General features: G+C 38.0%; 1 protein-coding gene across 5 annotated transcripts; it reads right to left on the bottom strand.

Moving 5' to 3' along the window:
• Positions 1 to 666: 666 nt before the first annotated feature.
• Positions 667 to 16,400, bottom strand: LOC140525919 (proteasome subunit beta type-9). Of its 5 annotated transcripts, none has more exons than XM_072641699.1 (6): positions 16,246 to 16,373; positions 13,983 to 14,050; positions 13,476 to 13,607; positions 12,934 to 13,063; positions 12,404 to 12,545; positions 667 to 1,451 (listed from the first exon to the last, which is right to left on the bottom strand). In XM_072641699.1, the coding sequence occupies exons 1-6, from the start codon at positions 16,318 to 16,320 to the stop codon at positions 1,363 to 1,365; spliced, it is 636 nt and encodes a 211-aa protein (XP_072497800.1). In that variant the 5' UTR covers positions 16,321 to 16,373; the 3' UTR covers positions 667 to 1,362. The 5 variants fall into 5 exon arrangements, with proteins under 5 accessions (XP_072497800.1, XP_072497799.1, XP_072497801.1 ...); XM_072641698.1 differs by lacking the exon at positions 667 to 1,451 and adding an exon at positions 12,033 to 12,217 and having other exon boundaries at positions 16,246 to 16,400; XM_072641700.1 differs by lacking the exon at positions 667 to 1,451 and adding an exon at positions 12,033 to 12,217 and having other exon boundaries at positions 13,983 to 14,082; positions 16,246 to 16,374.
• Between the last annotated feature and the right edge of the window lie 108 nt (positions 16,401 to 16,508).

Below are 16,508 nucleotides of genomic sequence, written 5' to 3'. Positions count from 1 at the left end.
TCTATGACTTAGAGAAAATCACTGAAATATTCTTATCCTTAGTTTTCTCTTTAAAAATTGGTAGCACTTACCTCACAGGTTGTTATTAAGAGAAAGTAAAACAAGGTACTTAAATCATTTGCATATGATAAAGTATCATATAAATACGGAATATTGTTAGTGTGATCTGATGTTTAGAGTGCACTACTCAAAAAAATAAATCAGACAGGAAGACAGGAAGGTATAATGAAAGGGAAAAAAAGACTAGAAGACTTAAGAATTCTCCTATTTGCAATGGTGTGTAGCACAATTTGCTGTTTTAGAGTGCAGGTTGAATGTGGATCAAGGGAAGGTGAGAGAGTGTTTAGTACTCCACAGTGGATCCCTGTGTACTGAACCACTGTGGTTTGGATTCAATTCTGGGGAAGCCGGATCTCTAATTAGGGAGACTGGGTTTTCTCCTCTCGCATTCTTTAGCTCTTTACTCCTCCACTGTGTCTAAGAGCAAAGTTGTAAGTATAGCTTAGAACTAGCCCCTTCTACCCAGGGGCAGTCAAATGGCATTCAATATAGAAGCATCAATTAGATATGACAGGGAGCTGATTTCTACAAAGAAACAAAACGTTAAACATTGAAGAATCAAAGCATGCAGTAATAGAACGAATGAAAGAGAATCCAGCCACTTAATTATAGTTATAATTTATTGGGATGCTAATAGTCAAGTCTCATTAGAAGACAAAGCAGTTTTATGAGACTGATACTTAGCCATTTTACACTTGAACTTGGCTTACTAATTTACTGGATTTTGTTTTCAATGTTTTATCTCTTCTTTGATTTTTAGAATATTTATTTTTGTGTTTATTTGGAATTTTGAAATGTATTGTTTTTCTAGTTTTTTCTTTAAAGTTATATGTCTGGGGTGGGGGACAGGGCCAAGATGGTGGAGTAGAAGCATGGACCTGCTTGAGGTCTCCTCCCAAAGCCCTTAAAATACCTGTAAAAATGACTCTAAACAAATTCTAGACCAGCAGAAGCCACAAAATGGCAAAGGTAAATAGATTTCCAGTCCAAGACAACCTGGAAGGTTGACAGGAATGGTCTATTGCAACAGACTTGGAATGAAGCACAGTCCAGTCCATTGTGGGCTGCACCAGCACAGAGACATCTGGAGTAGGCTTCAGGGAGCTGAATCACGGGCGGCTGCTGCAATTTCCAGATTTCTCAATCCACAAACACTAAAGACAGCTTCAAAGGTCAGTGAGAAAGCTCTTTCACCTGGCTGAGAGCAGAGCATGATCTAGTCCCAGTACCACCCCCAGCAGCTGCTGCTTCTGAAGTTCTCAACCTACAGACAGTGAGGGAATCTAGCTACTAATCTGGGTCTCAGTCTTGAGTGGTGGTCCTGAAATGAGGAGGATTCCTGGTGTGGCAGAGCTGGTAGCAGCTGTGGAGAGGGAATCCTACATGCAGTTCTAGGACAAAAAAGAGGGCTTATGGTTGCTTACAGACCAGAGCACAGACCAGAAGAGCTGTAAAAACCTCTCCCTTGACTATGCCACTTTGGAGGAATTGAGAACTTACAGATCTCTAGAGATATCACTGAGAACAGCTGCACAAAACCTCTGAAACCTGGTACAGTATATCCTCCACTTGACACAGGATTCAAAAGTCAAGTAATTGGCTTGAAAAATGCCTGAAAGTGGGGGTGGGGTGGGGTGGAAATAAGACTCTAGAAGGTTATTTTCTTGGTGAAAAGGTATTTTCTTCCATCATTTTGTATGGGGAAGATCAAAGCATACAACAAGAGGAAGACCAATGCATATAAACAGAAGAAGACCGCAAGGTCAAGGCTTCTACATCCAAAGTCTCCAAAAAAAATGAAATGGTCTGAGGCCATCAAAACACTCAGAAAGGGTTTTGAAAATCAAGTAAGAGAGGTGAAGGAAAAATTGGGAAGAGAAATGAGAGTAATGCAAGAAAATCATGAAAAATGAGTCAACAGCTTGCTAAAGAAGATACAAATGCTGAAGAAAACAGCACCTTTAACAATAAACTAACCCAAATGGCAAAAGAGGTCCAAAAGGTCAATGAGGAGAAGAATATCTTAAAAAGCAGAATTGATTGAATGGAAAATGAGGTCCAAAAGCTCACTGAAAAAACTAGTTTGTTAAAAATTAGAATGGAGAAGATGGAAGCTAATGATTTTCTGAGAAGCCAAGAAATTATAAAACAAAACCAAAAGAATGAAAAATATAGAAAACAATGTGAAATATCTCACTGGAAAAACAACAGACCTGGAAAATAAATCCAGGAGGGATGATTTAAGAATTATTGGACTACCTGAAAAACATGATTAAAAAAAGAGCCTTGAGATCATTTTCCAAAAAAAATTATCAAGGGAAGCTGCCCTAATATTCTAGAACCAGAGGGTAAAATAGAAATGGAAAGAATTCACTGTTCACCTCCTGAAAGAGACTCCCAAAGGAAAACTCCTAGGAATATTGTAGTGAAATTCCAGAGTTCCCAGGTCAAGAAGAAAATATTACAAGTAGCCAGAAAGAATCTTTTCAAGTATTGCAGAAATACAATCAGGATAACACAGGATTTAGTAGCTTCCACACTAAGGGATCAAGTGACCAGGAATATGATATTCCAGAGGTCAAAGGAGGTAGGACCAAAACCAAGAATTACTTACCCAGAATAACTGAGTATAATACTTCAGGGGAAAAAATGGAATTTCAATGAAGTAGAGGACTTCCAAGCATACTTTTTGAAAATACCAGAGCTGAATAAACAATTTGACTTTCAAATACAAGAATGAAGAGAAATATGAAAAGGTAAACAGGAAAGAGAAGCAATAAGGAACTCGTTAAAGTAGATCGGTTTACATTACTACATAGAAAGATGGTATTTGTAACTCATGAGAACTTTTTCAGTATTAGGGTAGTTAGAAGGAATGTATATCTATATATATGCATATATGTATATATATACATATATGTGTGTATATATACACATACATACATATACACATACATACATATATACATGTAGGTATGTATGTGTACATTATATATGTGTATGTATATGTATAGGTATTCATACGGATATATGGGTGTGTGTGTATGTATATATATGTGTGTGTGTGTGTGCATACATACATAGACAGCACAGGGTGAGCTGAATATGAAGGAAGAATACCTAAAAAATAAAATTTACTTTTGAGTGGAATGTACTAGGAGCAAGAGAAAGGAAGAGGTAGAATGTAGCAAATCATCTCACATAAAAGAGGAAAGAAAGAGATTTTACAGTGGAGGGGAAGAAGGGGAGATGAAAGGGTGTAAGTGAGCCCTACTCTTGTGAGATTTGGCTTAAGGAGGGAATAACACACTCAACTGGATATAGAAATCTATTTTACCCTGCAGGAAGGCAAGGGGGAAGGGGATAGGAGTGGGAAGATAATGGAAGGGATAGAAAATTGGGGAAAGGGATAATCAGAAGCAAACACTATTGGGAGGGAATAGGTGAATGGAAGGAATGGAGTAAATGGAGGGCAGGCCAGGCCAGAGGGAAATGTTGTCAGTCTTTCACAACATAACTGTTATGGAAGTGTTTTACATGGCCACACATGTATGACCCATATTTAACTCCTTGCTTTCTCAATAATGGTGGGTGGGGAGGGAGGAAGGGAGAGAATATTGAACTGAAAGATTTAAAAATGAATGTTAAAAATTGCTTTCACATGCAAGTGGGAAATAAAATGTACAAGCAATGGGATATAAAAATTTATTTTGCCCTACAGGAAAATAGAGGGGAGTAGGATTGGAAAATGGGGGATGATAGAAGGGAGGACAGACTGGAGGAAGGGCTGGATGGGGTGCATGCTCTATTGGGGAGGGGGGTGGGAAGAGATGAGGAGAAAATTTGGAATTCAAATTCTTGTAGAAATGAATGTTGAAAACTGAAAAATAAATGATATATATTCAAAAATTAAAGTTAAATATCTAATTCATATATTTTTGCTTTTGCTTTTTTGCTCATGTAACTATACACAAATAACCTTTACCTTCAGGACTGCTTTGACTGCATTGCACAAGTTTCTGGCATGTTGTCTTCATTGTTTTCATTTTATTTGGTGAAATTTTCTACTGTTTTTCAAAGAAATCTAGAAAATGTACTAAAGTGACTTCTGATGGAAAAATCCAAGAAAAAGTAATAGCCAATGGGCCAATATGCCTATGCCAGGTCAGCATAGAAAGACAGCCAGAGAAGTCTCTGGATATGCAGGACAGGGTCCAGGCAAGAGCACAGCCCATGTGGAGTGCTGCAGCACAGGAAGAGGCAGTACACCAGGGAAGAAGAAGTCTGAGACCATACTTGAAACTCCCAGATCCAGTGCAGGCCACCCTGACAGAGACTAGCAGCTTTGTTACCCTGTTTCTGAGTCACAGATGCAAGACCAACTGAATTATCTGTACCCAGGGATGACTTCAGGCAATGTACAAAGAGAGGAATGGGTTCAGAAGCAAAAAAAAAACAATGTAGCTAAGGCAGTAGGATCAGAGCAGGGTTTCATTTCCAGCTTCCAGCCCAATCTGAAGTCTTCAGAGGAATATCTAGGGCAGAAATCCCAGACAAAAGGAGAGTTTGCCATTCCATCATTCAGCTTCACAGCTAGCTGATAGTGACTGCATCCAATTATTACTGTTGAAATTATTATTCAAATCTGCACCCAGGTTAGGAACCTGCAGAACTAAGACTGGGGAAAGGGGAGGGAGACAAACTGTCAGACTTTGCCTTGGATCAGACCACCGTGAGATCACTGAAAGTTTGTGGATCCCCAGCTTGAGTAGGTCTTGAGACCTTGGATGAACATAATACTCAGTTTCCCCAAGAAAGTAGCCACAAGTCTAGCCCAGATATTTCCTTCCAAAACCTACAGGGTTCAAGTCAAAAGTCAGGGAGTCAGGAAGGAAATTAAAAAAAAAGCATCCTACCATATAAAGCTATTAATACAAGAAGGACTCTCATGATACAAACTCAGGAAAAAAAGCTTCCAGATATAGACAAGCAAAGTCTCAAAGAAAAACACAGTAGTAACACAAATTCAACTAGAATTACTGGAAGGATGAACTAAGAGTTTGAAAAATGTTTAAAATATTTTTATGAATGAATTCAATTAATAGAGGGAAAAATTGGAAAAGAAGTGTGAGGTATGGAAGAAAGCATCAGAAAGGGAATTAACAGCTTGACACAAAATGTATAAAACCTTGTCCAGGTGACTGAAAATTCTAAGTAGATTTATAGAACAAGTGGGAAAAAAAATTAGTGTACTAGTGTCCCACGTTGATCAATTCCAATATTGACTGTTGTTTTCTAGTATGTTGAACCCATTGTTTTGATGAGCATTGCTCTTCACATGCCTACTGATAGATTTAGTTTAATCTTTGAAAAAAAATTTTGGGAAGATGCAGAGCAAATCAGAAAATTCTAAGCTCTCCAGATTTCCTCCACAAACAAAGCAAAATAGCACCTCAAGGTGAATGTACAGAGGCAATAAAAAACAAGAATTGGGTTAGGAGATAGCCTCAGCCTCAGCTACTGAAATTCGCACCTCACAGACAGTATGTATGCATGTGTGTCTGTTGGGGTGGCGTGGTGTCAGACATCTGAGCAGGGGAAGATTGATATACTTTTTGCTGCCATGGGATGGCAGGCCAAGCTGTGCTTCTGAGATTCAGTCCTGGGCTGCAGCTGAAAGAAATATGGAAGCAGCACATGCCCACTGAGTACAGAAGCAGTGGGGTGAGAATGCTTCTGGCTGTGAGCACTTATAGGAGAGCTGAGTTCTTGGTTTTGGTTCCAGGTCAGAGGGGAGAACTGAAAGTTACAATCATTGGAGGATCTTCAGGGAGCAAGAGTATTTCCAGCCTAGTGTGACTGGGGCCTTAGCTGTATCTTGGAGGGGGAAAGGAGTACCAAGGTTGGGCCCTGGACACAGCTCAAAAAATGACAGTAAGAAGGACCTAAGGCTAGAGGCACCATCTAGATACTGCAGTACTAGAGGCAACTGTAATAACATGCTACTAAAAACAAAAATAAAAATAAGCAAGCAAATGAGAAAGAACCCAATCATAGACAGCTACTATGGGAATAGAGAAGACTGGGGTTCATTTTTAGAGGAAAATACTAAAGCAAAAAAAAAAGCCTTTCCTACCCCAAAGAGTAATGTTAAATTGTCACCAGGCAAAAAAGAGTTCTTGGAAGAACTTAAAAAGAATTTTCAAAATGAAATAACTGAGATTGAGTAAAAAAAGACATTGGAACAGTTTGAGAAAACCAGGAAAATTATAAAAAGAAAGTCAACCAACTGGAAAAAGATCCAGAATCTTAAAAAAGAAAACAACCTTGAAAACTAGAATTGGGCAAGAGGGAGTGAATAATATTATAAAATATCAAGAAATAACAAAAAATTTTAAATGGAAGAGAATGTGAAACATCTCATAAGAAAAACAAGTGATCTGGAGAACAGCTCAAGAAGAAAAAAACATAAGAATAGTCATACTACCTGAAAGCTAAAACAAAAAGAATTTTAATACAATAATATGAGGAATAATGAAAGAAAATTGCCCTAAAGTTTTACAACAAGAGGGGAAAGCAGAAATAGAACAATCAACCCATTACCACTTGAAAGAGATTCCAGGATGAAAACCTACAGGAATATCATAGTCAAAGTAAAAAAAAAACAGACAGATTAAGGAGAAATTGTTATGAGAAACAAGAAAAACCCAAATCAAATACTGCAGAGTCACAATTAGAACTACATAAGACCTAGCAGGTGGGTTCGTCCTTCATTGCCGAAGAAGACCATGCCATCAGAGAAATGATGACATGATTAGCAGTTTGTTTTGAGTGAGGGAGCTGCTATGCTAAAAGACCAGAGGTCTTGGTACACTATATCTTAAAGAGCAAAAGAACTGGGATTGTGGCCAAATGTAACTTCCCAAATAAAATTAAGTATAATCCTGAATAAAAAAGGGATATTAAATGAATTGACAGACTTTCAGGATTTTGTAGCAAAAGGGCCAGAACTTAAGAGAAAAATTGACATATAAGATCCAGGAGAAATATAAACATCAAAGACCAATTACAAAGATTTATTTAGGATAAACTATTAAGTTTTTATACATATACATTCTTCAGACTGTCATTAGTAATTGAGTAGTTTGAAAGAAAGATTGGGGAAGAGCTGAGTATGATGTGGTGATTCTAAAAAACAAAATTGCATAGGAAAAAGTAAAAAAAGCAATTATCTCATACAAATGAGATGTGAGAGGAAGAACTGATACAGAGAAATCATGTGGGAGTGGAGGACTAGTAGTTCTGACACCCTACCCTCTCATGAGATCTGGGTTAAAGAAGGAACAACATATACATTTGAAAGGGTATAAAAGTCTTCTAAATTTATAAAGAATAAGAGGGTGAGGGAACAGGATAAAGGGGAGCATAAAAGGGTGTGTAGATTCAGATTTAGGAAGGTGGAGGAAGAAGACAGTAGAGGGACCCTTAGAGGAGTGGGTAGAACAAGGAAAAGATGAGTTAGGGAAGAGGATAAGGGGGAGAGAAATTCTTTAAAAGGGGGTGGAAGAGGAAGGTAGTGGTTAGAAGAAAATTGGAGGAGGGATGGGATAAAAAGAGAGATTGAGAAGAAAAACAGGAAAAATAGGATGATGGGAAATAAACAAATAATAGTTATAACTTTAAATGTGAATGGGATAAATTCACCCACAAAATGGAAACAGCAGAATGTATTAAAAATCAGAATCTGACAATATACTGCTTACAAGAAACACTTTTAAAAGTGAGAGATACACACAGAGTTAAAATAAAGAGCTAGAGTAGAATGTATTAAGCTTCAGCCAATGCAAAAGAAAAGCAGGGGTAGCAATCATGATATCAGACAAAGTCAAAACTAAAATACATTTAATTAAAAGACATAAATAGGGATATTATATCATGACAAAAAGTATCATGATAATGGAGCAATATCACATATGCACAAAATAACATAGAACCTAAATTTTTAAAAGAAAAGTTAAGTGAATTAGAGGTGGAAATACGTATATTAGAATAGTGAAGGATTTTAATCTTCCTTTCTCAGAATTAGACAAATATAACCCAAAAATAAATAAGAAAGAAGTTAGGGAAGTGAACAGAATTTTTTATAAGCTTGATATGATAGATGTCTAGAGAGAACTGAAGGGAAATAGAAAGGAATACACCTTTTTCTCAGTGGCACATGGTACCTTTAGGTAACTTTACATATTAGGGCACAAAAATTTGATAGGCAAAAGTAGAAAAGTAGAGATCTTAAACACTACCTTTACAGATCACAATGTAATAAACCTATACTTAATAAGGGACCATGGAAATATAGAAAAAACTAATTAGAGACTAAACAACCTAATTTTAAAGAATGTATGAATGAAAGAACAAATAATAGAAGGAATCAGTCATTTCATTAAAGAAAATGCCAATAATGAAACATATCAAAACCTATAAGATATAGCAAAAGCAGTAACCAGAGGAAAACATTATATATATATATATATATATATATATATATATATATATATATATATATATATATATATATATATATATATATATATATATATATACACATATGTATATATTTATTACACACACACATATCAATAAAAAAGAGAAAGAGCAGCCCAATGAGCTGGGTGTGCAATAAAAAAAATTAGAAAAAGAATAAATTTTAAAAATCCTAAAAATTAAAAGTGAAATTAAAAGAACTGACTGCAAGAAAACCATTGAATTAATAAATAAAACTAGGAGTTGGTATTGCAAAAGATCCCCCCAAAATAGATAAATCATTAGTTAATATGATTTTTAAAAGATATAAGAAAACCAAATTAATATTATCAAAAATGAAAAGGGTGAATATGGCCCTAAAAGGATGAAATCAAAGCAATTACAGGGAGTTATTTTGCCTAATTATATGCCAACAAATTTTACAACTTAAGTGAAATGACAGAATATTTACAAAAATACAAAGTGCCGAGATTAGCAGAAGAGGAAATAGAATATCCAAATACAACTATTTTACAAAAAGAAATTGAACAGGCTATAAATGAGCTTCCTAAGAGAAAAGCATCACTACCAGATGGATTCATAAGTGAGTTCTATCAATCATTTAAAGACCAACTAATTCCAATATTAAATAAATTATTTGGAATAATAGGCAAAGAAGGAGTTTTACTGATACATAAACTAGGAAGAGTGAAAACAGAGAAACAAAATTATGGACCAATTTCATTCATGAATATGGATGCAAAAATCCTAAATAAAATACTAGTTAAATGATTACAGCAATATGTTACAAAAAATTGTACATTATGACCAAGTGGGATTCATACAAGGAATGCAGGGATGGTTTAACATAAGGAAAACTATTAACAATAATAAAAGTAACAAAAATCATATTATAATCTCAATAGATGCAGAAAAAGCATTTGATAACGTACAACACTCATTTCTATTAAAAATACTTGAAAGGACATAATTGGATTTTTCCTTAAGTTGATAAGAAGCATTTATTTAAAATCATTAGCAAGCATTATTTGTAATGGGGATAAGCTAGAAGGCTTTCTAGTAACATCAGGTGTCAAACAAGGATGCTGACTGTCACCAGTATTATTCAATATCGTATTGGAAATTCTAGCAATAGCAATAAAAGAAGAAAAAGAAAAAGAAAGAATCAGAATAGGAAATGAGGTGATAAAATTACCTCTGTTTGCAGATGATATGACAATATATTTAGGAAATCCTAAAGACTCAACTATAAAGTTAATTGAAATAATTTATAATTTCAGCAAAGTAGTAGGATATAAAGTAGATGTTTATAAATCATGAGCATTCCTGTATATCACTGACAGGATTCTCCAGGAAGAGATTTCTAGAGGTACCCTATTTAAAATAACTCTTCTAGGCAGTATAAAATACCTAGGAATACACCTACCAAAACAAACCCAGGATCTATATGAACAAAACCATAAAAAACTTGTACACAAATAAAATTAGATTTAAATAAATGGAAAAATATTAATTGTTCATGGGTAAATAGGGCCAATTTAATAAGACAAATTTATCAAAATTAATCTATATATTCAATGCCATTCCAATTAAATTACCAAAAATATTTTATGGAACTAGAAAAATTAATAACAAAATTCATCTGGAAGAACAAAAGACAAGAATATGAAAGGAATTATTGGGAAAAAAAGGAAAGTAAGGGGGCTTAGTAGTACTAGATCTTAAACTATATTTTAAGGCAGGAATTATCAAAACTATCTGGTACTGGCTAGGAAATAAAAAGGTAGTTCAGTGGAACAGAGTAGCCATACAATCTACATCAGCAAATGAATGTAGTAACCCAGTGTTTAACAAGTATAAAGACTTAAGTTGTGGGGATAAGAATTCATTCTTTGGCAAAAATTGTTGGGAAAGTTGGAAAACTGTCTGGCAGAAATTGGGCATCAACGAATATTTTACACCAGTTGCCAAGATAAGGTCAAAATGGATACATGAGTAAGTAAGATCCCCTCTTTTTGGTTATCAATTCTCCTTTCTAAACACAATTTTGAAAGTAACTTCCTATTTCTCTCTCTTTTTGTTCTGATTAACTCTGATTGGAGCTTACTGTGGGATATGGTTGAAGGAACTAATATAAATATATTTTCTGCCAAACTGCTGCTTAATTTTCCCTAAAGTTTTTATTTACCTAAATGTTGTATTACTATGGATGTCATTATTAATATTTTACCCAAACCTGTGATTTTTATAGGTCCTGATTATGTAGCTGCCTCTTTTTACACAGGTCAGAATCTGTTCTGTAAAGATTTAGAAAGTTTCTCAGGGAACCGAAAGGTCAAGTGATTTGCCCAGGGTGTGTGTGTTCATCCTTCCTTGCCAAAGAAGACCATGCCATCAGAGAAATGATGACATGACTTGCACTTGACTTTATTTTGAGTGAGGGAGGGCTGTGCAGGTCACCAGCCTCACTTCTCCTCCAGAGCCATCTGAATCCAGTGACCAGATATTCATCAGGATGATTGCAGATGATCCAGGATCATTGTATAAAAGGTGAGATCTAGATGGTTATACTGATGCCAAAGCAGGCCTTCTATTCACTAGCTTGCACTGCCTCTTAGAACCTTATTGCTATGTTTCAGTATATGACATTCATATATTCTACAATATGAGGTTGGTAATACCAGCTTGTATAATTTTGATGAGTTGCTACCTTTTTTTGTGTCTGTGGTTCATTGTAGAAGAATCAATAAATATTTGTTAAGTGTCTACTATGTGCCAATCACTGTGCTAAGCATTGAAGATTGGAATATTAAGATAGTCTCTAAAGTCTCTTCCACAGCTAATTCTTGATAGTTATTTCAGAAATAAAGCATTTTAAAGCCACATGTAAATTCACTGTAATTCATATTTATCTTGTTTCATTCTAAGCACTATTAAACTTGAACCCTATCAGAGTTAGGGCTAAACTCCCTCTTTACCCCCCCCCCCCCGACACCCACACCCACACACACACCGTGGCTAGTTATATGTTATATGTTTCCCCTACACTTCACAAGCCCTAATGAGAGGGGCCCTTTTTGTCTCTTCTACTCTTCGAAAGCTGGGTCTGGGGACGTTTTGATTTACTGGAGAGTCACCACTTTTCTTCATCTCCCTGAATACTAACAGATTCATAGACTGTTAAACAGGAATGAATTTTAGAGATCCTATAGACCTTGGAGATCATAAAGGCCAACTCCTTCAGATGATAAATGAGGAAATTAAGTCCCAAAGAAAGGAAGTAGCTTGCCCAAAGTCATACAGCAAAATTATGGAAGAGGAAGGATTAGAGCTACACTCTTTGAATGTCAGCACAGGTTTTTTGCCTCTATACCACACCGTCTTCTCCTTTTTCCAAATTCTCTAAGCTGCTCCCAGTGACTACACCAGACTCTGAATACAATAAATTTATTACAAAACAAAGAGATGGAGTAATATGTGAGGATGTCTCATTCATCAAAGAACTGGGGTAACTCCTTCCCCAGGATGATTTCCTGTTTGGTGCCAGCAGCTGTGATGGTGACCAAATAGATGACCCCTCCACTGGAGCCGTCCCTGCCCATGGCCAGAGCAATAGCTATTGAGAGATTTGAAGAGGCAGGTTTATCCTGGTGCAAGACCCTCTTATCTATTTCTTTAGGCTGTTCTCAGAGCTCAGGGTATCCATCCTTTGAGAGGTTTATCCCTTCTACCCCTTATCCCTCCCCAAGGACCACTGTTCTGGTCCTAATTTTCCTCCTCCCCTTCCCCAAGGGGTAGTTACCATTCTTAGTGAATTGTCTGCACTCCTCAGGGGACATGCCTGGTTTATAGGTAGCATCCACATAGCCATAAATGTAGGAACTCCCAGAGCCCCCTATAGCAAAAGGTTGTCGAATCAGCATCCCTTCTAAGGTCCCATACACCTAAGATAAGGTAATCAAAAAGTAAGATGATGATAATGATGATGAAAAACATTTATATAGGACGTAATATGTGCCAGGTACTGTGCTAAGTACTTTACAATTATTATCTTATTTGATCTCCACAACAACCTTGTGAAGTAGGTGGTATTATTATCCCCATGAAATAGATGGGGAAACTGAGGCAAAAAGTGGTTAAGTAGCTTGCCCAGGATCACACAGCTAGTAATATTTGAACTCAGGTTTTCCTGACTACAGTTTCAAGCCTCACACTGAAACCACACATTAACTTACAGCAATAATAGTTCTGACTCTCAATGACAGGATGACTTGTGACCTCCCCCGCCCTGGCTATTTATAGGGGGTAGTGATGCTTTTGGGAGAGTCTCACCTGGCCTCCTTGGTATGGATCCCAGCCAGCCACCATCAGATGGGCAGAAAGATCTTCCCGGTATTTATAAGTGATATTCCTCACTACGTTTGCAGCAGCCAGAACCAGGGGGGGTTCTTCTAGCTCCGTCCTAGGGAGATTGACAGCCATTGTTCCCTGAACCACACTCCTGCCCCTCTCTCAAATCCTCATAAGCCAAACATAAAAACCTACATCTGTAATACCACAAACTCTAATTTCATTACACTTCTGATTTTTCACTATTCCTCCCCTTTTTTATCTGCTTCCCTCTCTCCACCCCAACACAAACTACAAGTTCCTTTGATGGGGAATGGAGTCCTTCTCATGGTGTCAAAAGAGGGCTACATCCTCCCCACCATGTCACCCACCCACCCACCTACTATAGTCTCCCTACTCTGTGTGTGTTAAGTAGCCATGGGGTAGGGGAGTGTAATGAAGAGGGAGATATCTAGTATAGAAGTTTGGGTGGGGAGTATATGAAGAAAGGAATAAAAAATTCCAAGACCATTCCTGACTCATACCCATGAAGCTCCAGCTGGTAGGTGGCCATGTCAGCTATGGCCTGGGCATCAGCAGCTGAACCAGACAGTGCACAATAGATTCGTTGGTGCAGAGGGGCCAGCTTGTTAAACACTCGGTTCACTACAGCTGCTCTGAATGGTGGAAAAAAGAGATAATAAAGGAGACAGTATTAAGGAAGGGACACGAGGTATAAAGACCTGATTCTTATTTATTCATCCTTTCCAGTTATAATTCTCAATTATCCTGGAGTTCTCACTCTTAGCAAAGGTATCCTCCACCCCAGGATCTCTATTTCACTTAAGTATATGCTAATCTAGAGTCTGCATCCCTTTAAATTTCCTTCCATAGTCTGCTTCCAACTTCTTATTATACCAGCCCCTGCTTTGTTATTCATGTTCACTGTCATCTGTTCCAAAACTAACTCCACAAACCTTCTTACTCCTGGGCTAGGCAACATGCCTGTTTGGGGAGAGCTCCCTAATCCCTCATCCTTCCCTGATACTTACCCTGCAGAAACTCGGGAATCAGAACCCACCACGACACCACCATCAAACTCCACTGCCATTATAGTTGTCTAGAGAAACATAGACTTTTAGATTGTTAAAGCTGAAAGAGACCATTGTACAGTTCTTTTCATTTTACAGGTAACAGAAAACAGGTTACAGGTAACAGAAAACAGGTTACAGGAAACAGACACTCCAAAGTTGTTACAAGTTTGGCTGATGGCAAAGCTAGAAGTGGAACCAAGGATCTGACTTCCAATATACTATTCTTGTCATTATGTCCCACTCCATTGTATGGCAGAGAAGAAATATTTTTACCTGCCTCAGGGTCAGAACCTTTCCCCAAACTAGGACATTAGTGCCTAAATCTTAGATTCCCCCAAGGACATCCTTCTCTACCATAGGGAAAAGAATATCGGGAAAATCCCAGGGACCACTTATTACTTTTCTGGGGAGGAAAGGTTGTGGGTACCTTTATAGACCTGGTTGTTCCCATGCTGAAGTGACCTCCAGTGTAAAAAGTTGGAATATGTGATGTTTTTATCTAGATATAGTATTAGCTACTTTTAAAAAAAATCTAGATACATTACTAGCTAGGAAGGTAGTCATGAATTTGTTAAATGGGAATTGTTGCTTGTCCCCCCTCCCCAGTAAATTTAGATGATTCTCATGGTAAGTTCTCATGATGGCGAAGTGAAGGTTGGGTATTTAGGAACTAGGCCATGAGGATACTTTATTTTTTAACTGAAGAGATATAGTTAAGCAGACTTTGATATGGAAGAAAATAGATTTCTCTGGTAGCCAGAAAAGATATCTTGAGTTCCAAAAGAATTAGAATCTAAGGTCTGAACTTAGTTAGAACATTATACACTTATGCTTGGCTGGTTTGTAAATATCCATTACTATTAACCTTGCTTCCTGAAGTAAAAAATCACTACTTCTATATTGTCTTCATGACTTCTTTTAACTTACTAAAACCAGATCACGCATTAACCACAAGCTGGCTATAATGTGCTTTCCTAGCTTTATCTCACACTATCGTCCCTTATGTACTTTATTCTTTAGTCCCACATTTGCCATTTTTCTATCATGATTCAGAGGACCTGAATCCAATCTCAGACCTGCTACTAAATAGCTCATTTCAACTCTTTGATCCTCAGCCTCCCCAACTATAAATAAGGAATTCCTCTCTAAAGTTCCTTCTGATTCTATCACCTGCACTTTCTTACCTCAGTGCCTTTGTTCATCTTTCCCTATATCTGTAATGCCTTCTCTTTCCCTCCATTTAATTCCTGCCCATTTTCTTGATCCAACTCAATGAATGTCATTTCCTCCATTTTTTTTTCTATCAGATCACCACATGCTCTCCTCTGAGCTGCAGTTTCTATGTAGATGTTATATAGTGTCATCTCCATTAGACTGCAAATTCGACAAATTCGGCAGTGATTATGTTTGACTTTTCATTATTTCACCGGGGGTCTGTACAGGTGCTGATTAAATACCTCCTGAATTAAATCGATCATAAGGAGTCATGAGGCCATCCTACATTCCTTAGTTCTGGGTGTCCTGCAGAGCTGTGCCTACCTCATTCTTGAGTAGTGGCAGTGAAATGCAGATCAATTGTCTGCTTGCTTCTATTTCCTCCTTCCCTTCTTTCTTAGGCAATCAGGTTATCCACTAAGTCCCCAGAGTAGGCTTGTGTAGTGTGATTAGCATGGTCACACCTGAACCAAGGATGAAGATTACTGGAGGCACCAACACACCAGAGGTACTCCCCCACTTGGCCCTATAGCTATCCTTCTCCCCATGAGTACTTCTAGAAGCAGTCTACGTGATGAATTGATCGTTCTTAGAAAAATATTTTCCACCATTCCAGGTTATCATTCACCCAATTCCCATAGTCCAAGTGATCACGGGGCTCTTTTCTGGAGTCTATCTTCTTCTCCTCTCTTTAAATCAAGCCACCCCTGCCAAGTATCCCCAGGGAAGCGAAAGCGAAAGGGCTTGAAGTCGCTTCTGCCGCGGCCTCTGCCACGGAGTCTGGACACCCCTCTTCGGCCTCCTCCCGCAGCCTGCAGAGTTCACCCGCACTCTACACCCATAGACTACCTTTCCCAAAGTGAGACATTTCCTACTATCGTGGGCTGACGGAGGAAGGGTGGTGAAAGGTTGCTTCCACGTGTATTCTTGCGCTCGGTCAGTGACTTCGGGCTTCCAAAGCCGTACCCCGTCTCCATCCCTCTTTGCTGTCCCTCGAGCCTCTTACCCCGGTATGGACTTCTCCGACTCCGGGAAGGTTCCCAAAATAAGAACTCTCACTCATTCTGCTAGCGCTGTGCATTGCTCCTCACCGCCTCGGGCATCGCTTTCGACCAGGGATAGCGCTCCAGCCCCGCCCCTCCTTGCTCCGCTTCCCTCCAGGGGGCGCCTCTGTATTACTGGGCTGCGGTCCAGTCCAGCTCCTAACCTGTTTAGGGCTTATCTGCTCGGTAACTGGTGACGCTACAGCCCGTGCGAAGTATAATTGGT

This window comes from Notamacropus eugenii, chromosome 2 (assembly GCF_028372415.1).
Source record: "Notamacropus eugenii isolate mMacEug1 chromosome 2, mMacEug1.pri_v2, whole genome shotgun sequence".
Lineage (NCBI taxonomy): Eukaryota > Metazoa > Chordata > Mammalia > Diprotodontia > Macropodidae > Notamacropus > Notamacropus eugenii.
Note: the sequence above shows the minus strand (reverse complement) of the source record. Positions and strands in the feature narration are given on the sequence as shown.

Bases quoted from the DNA above. Each gene is read 5' to 3' on its own strand.
- LOC140525919 (XM_072641698.1), bottom strand. From the start codon at position 16,320: ATGCACAGCGCTAGCAGAATGAGTGAGAGTTCTTATTTTGGGAACCTT. The intron at 13,608-13,982 runs GTAAGTATCAGG...TCCACCATTCAG, and splicing joins GATTCCCGAGTTTCTGCAGG to AGCAGCTGTAGTGAACCGAG. The intron at 13,064-13,475 runs GTATGAGTCAGG...CAATCTCCCTAG, and splicing joins TACCAGCTGGAGCTTCATGG to GACGGAGCTAGAAGAACCCC.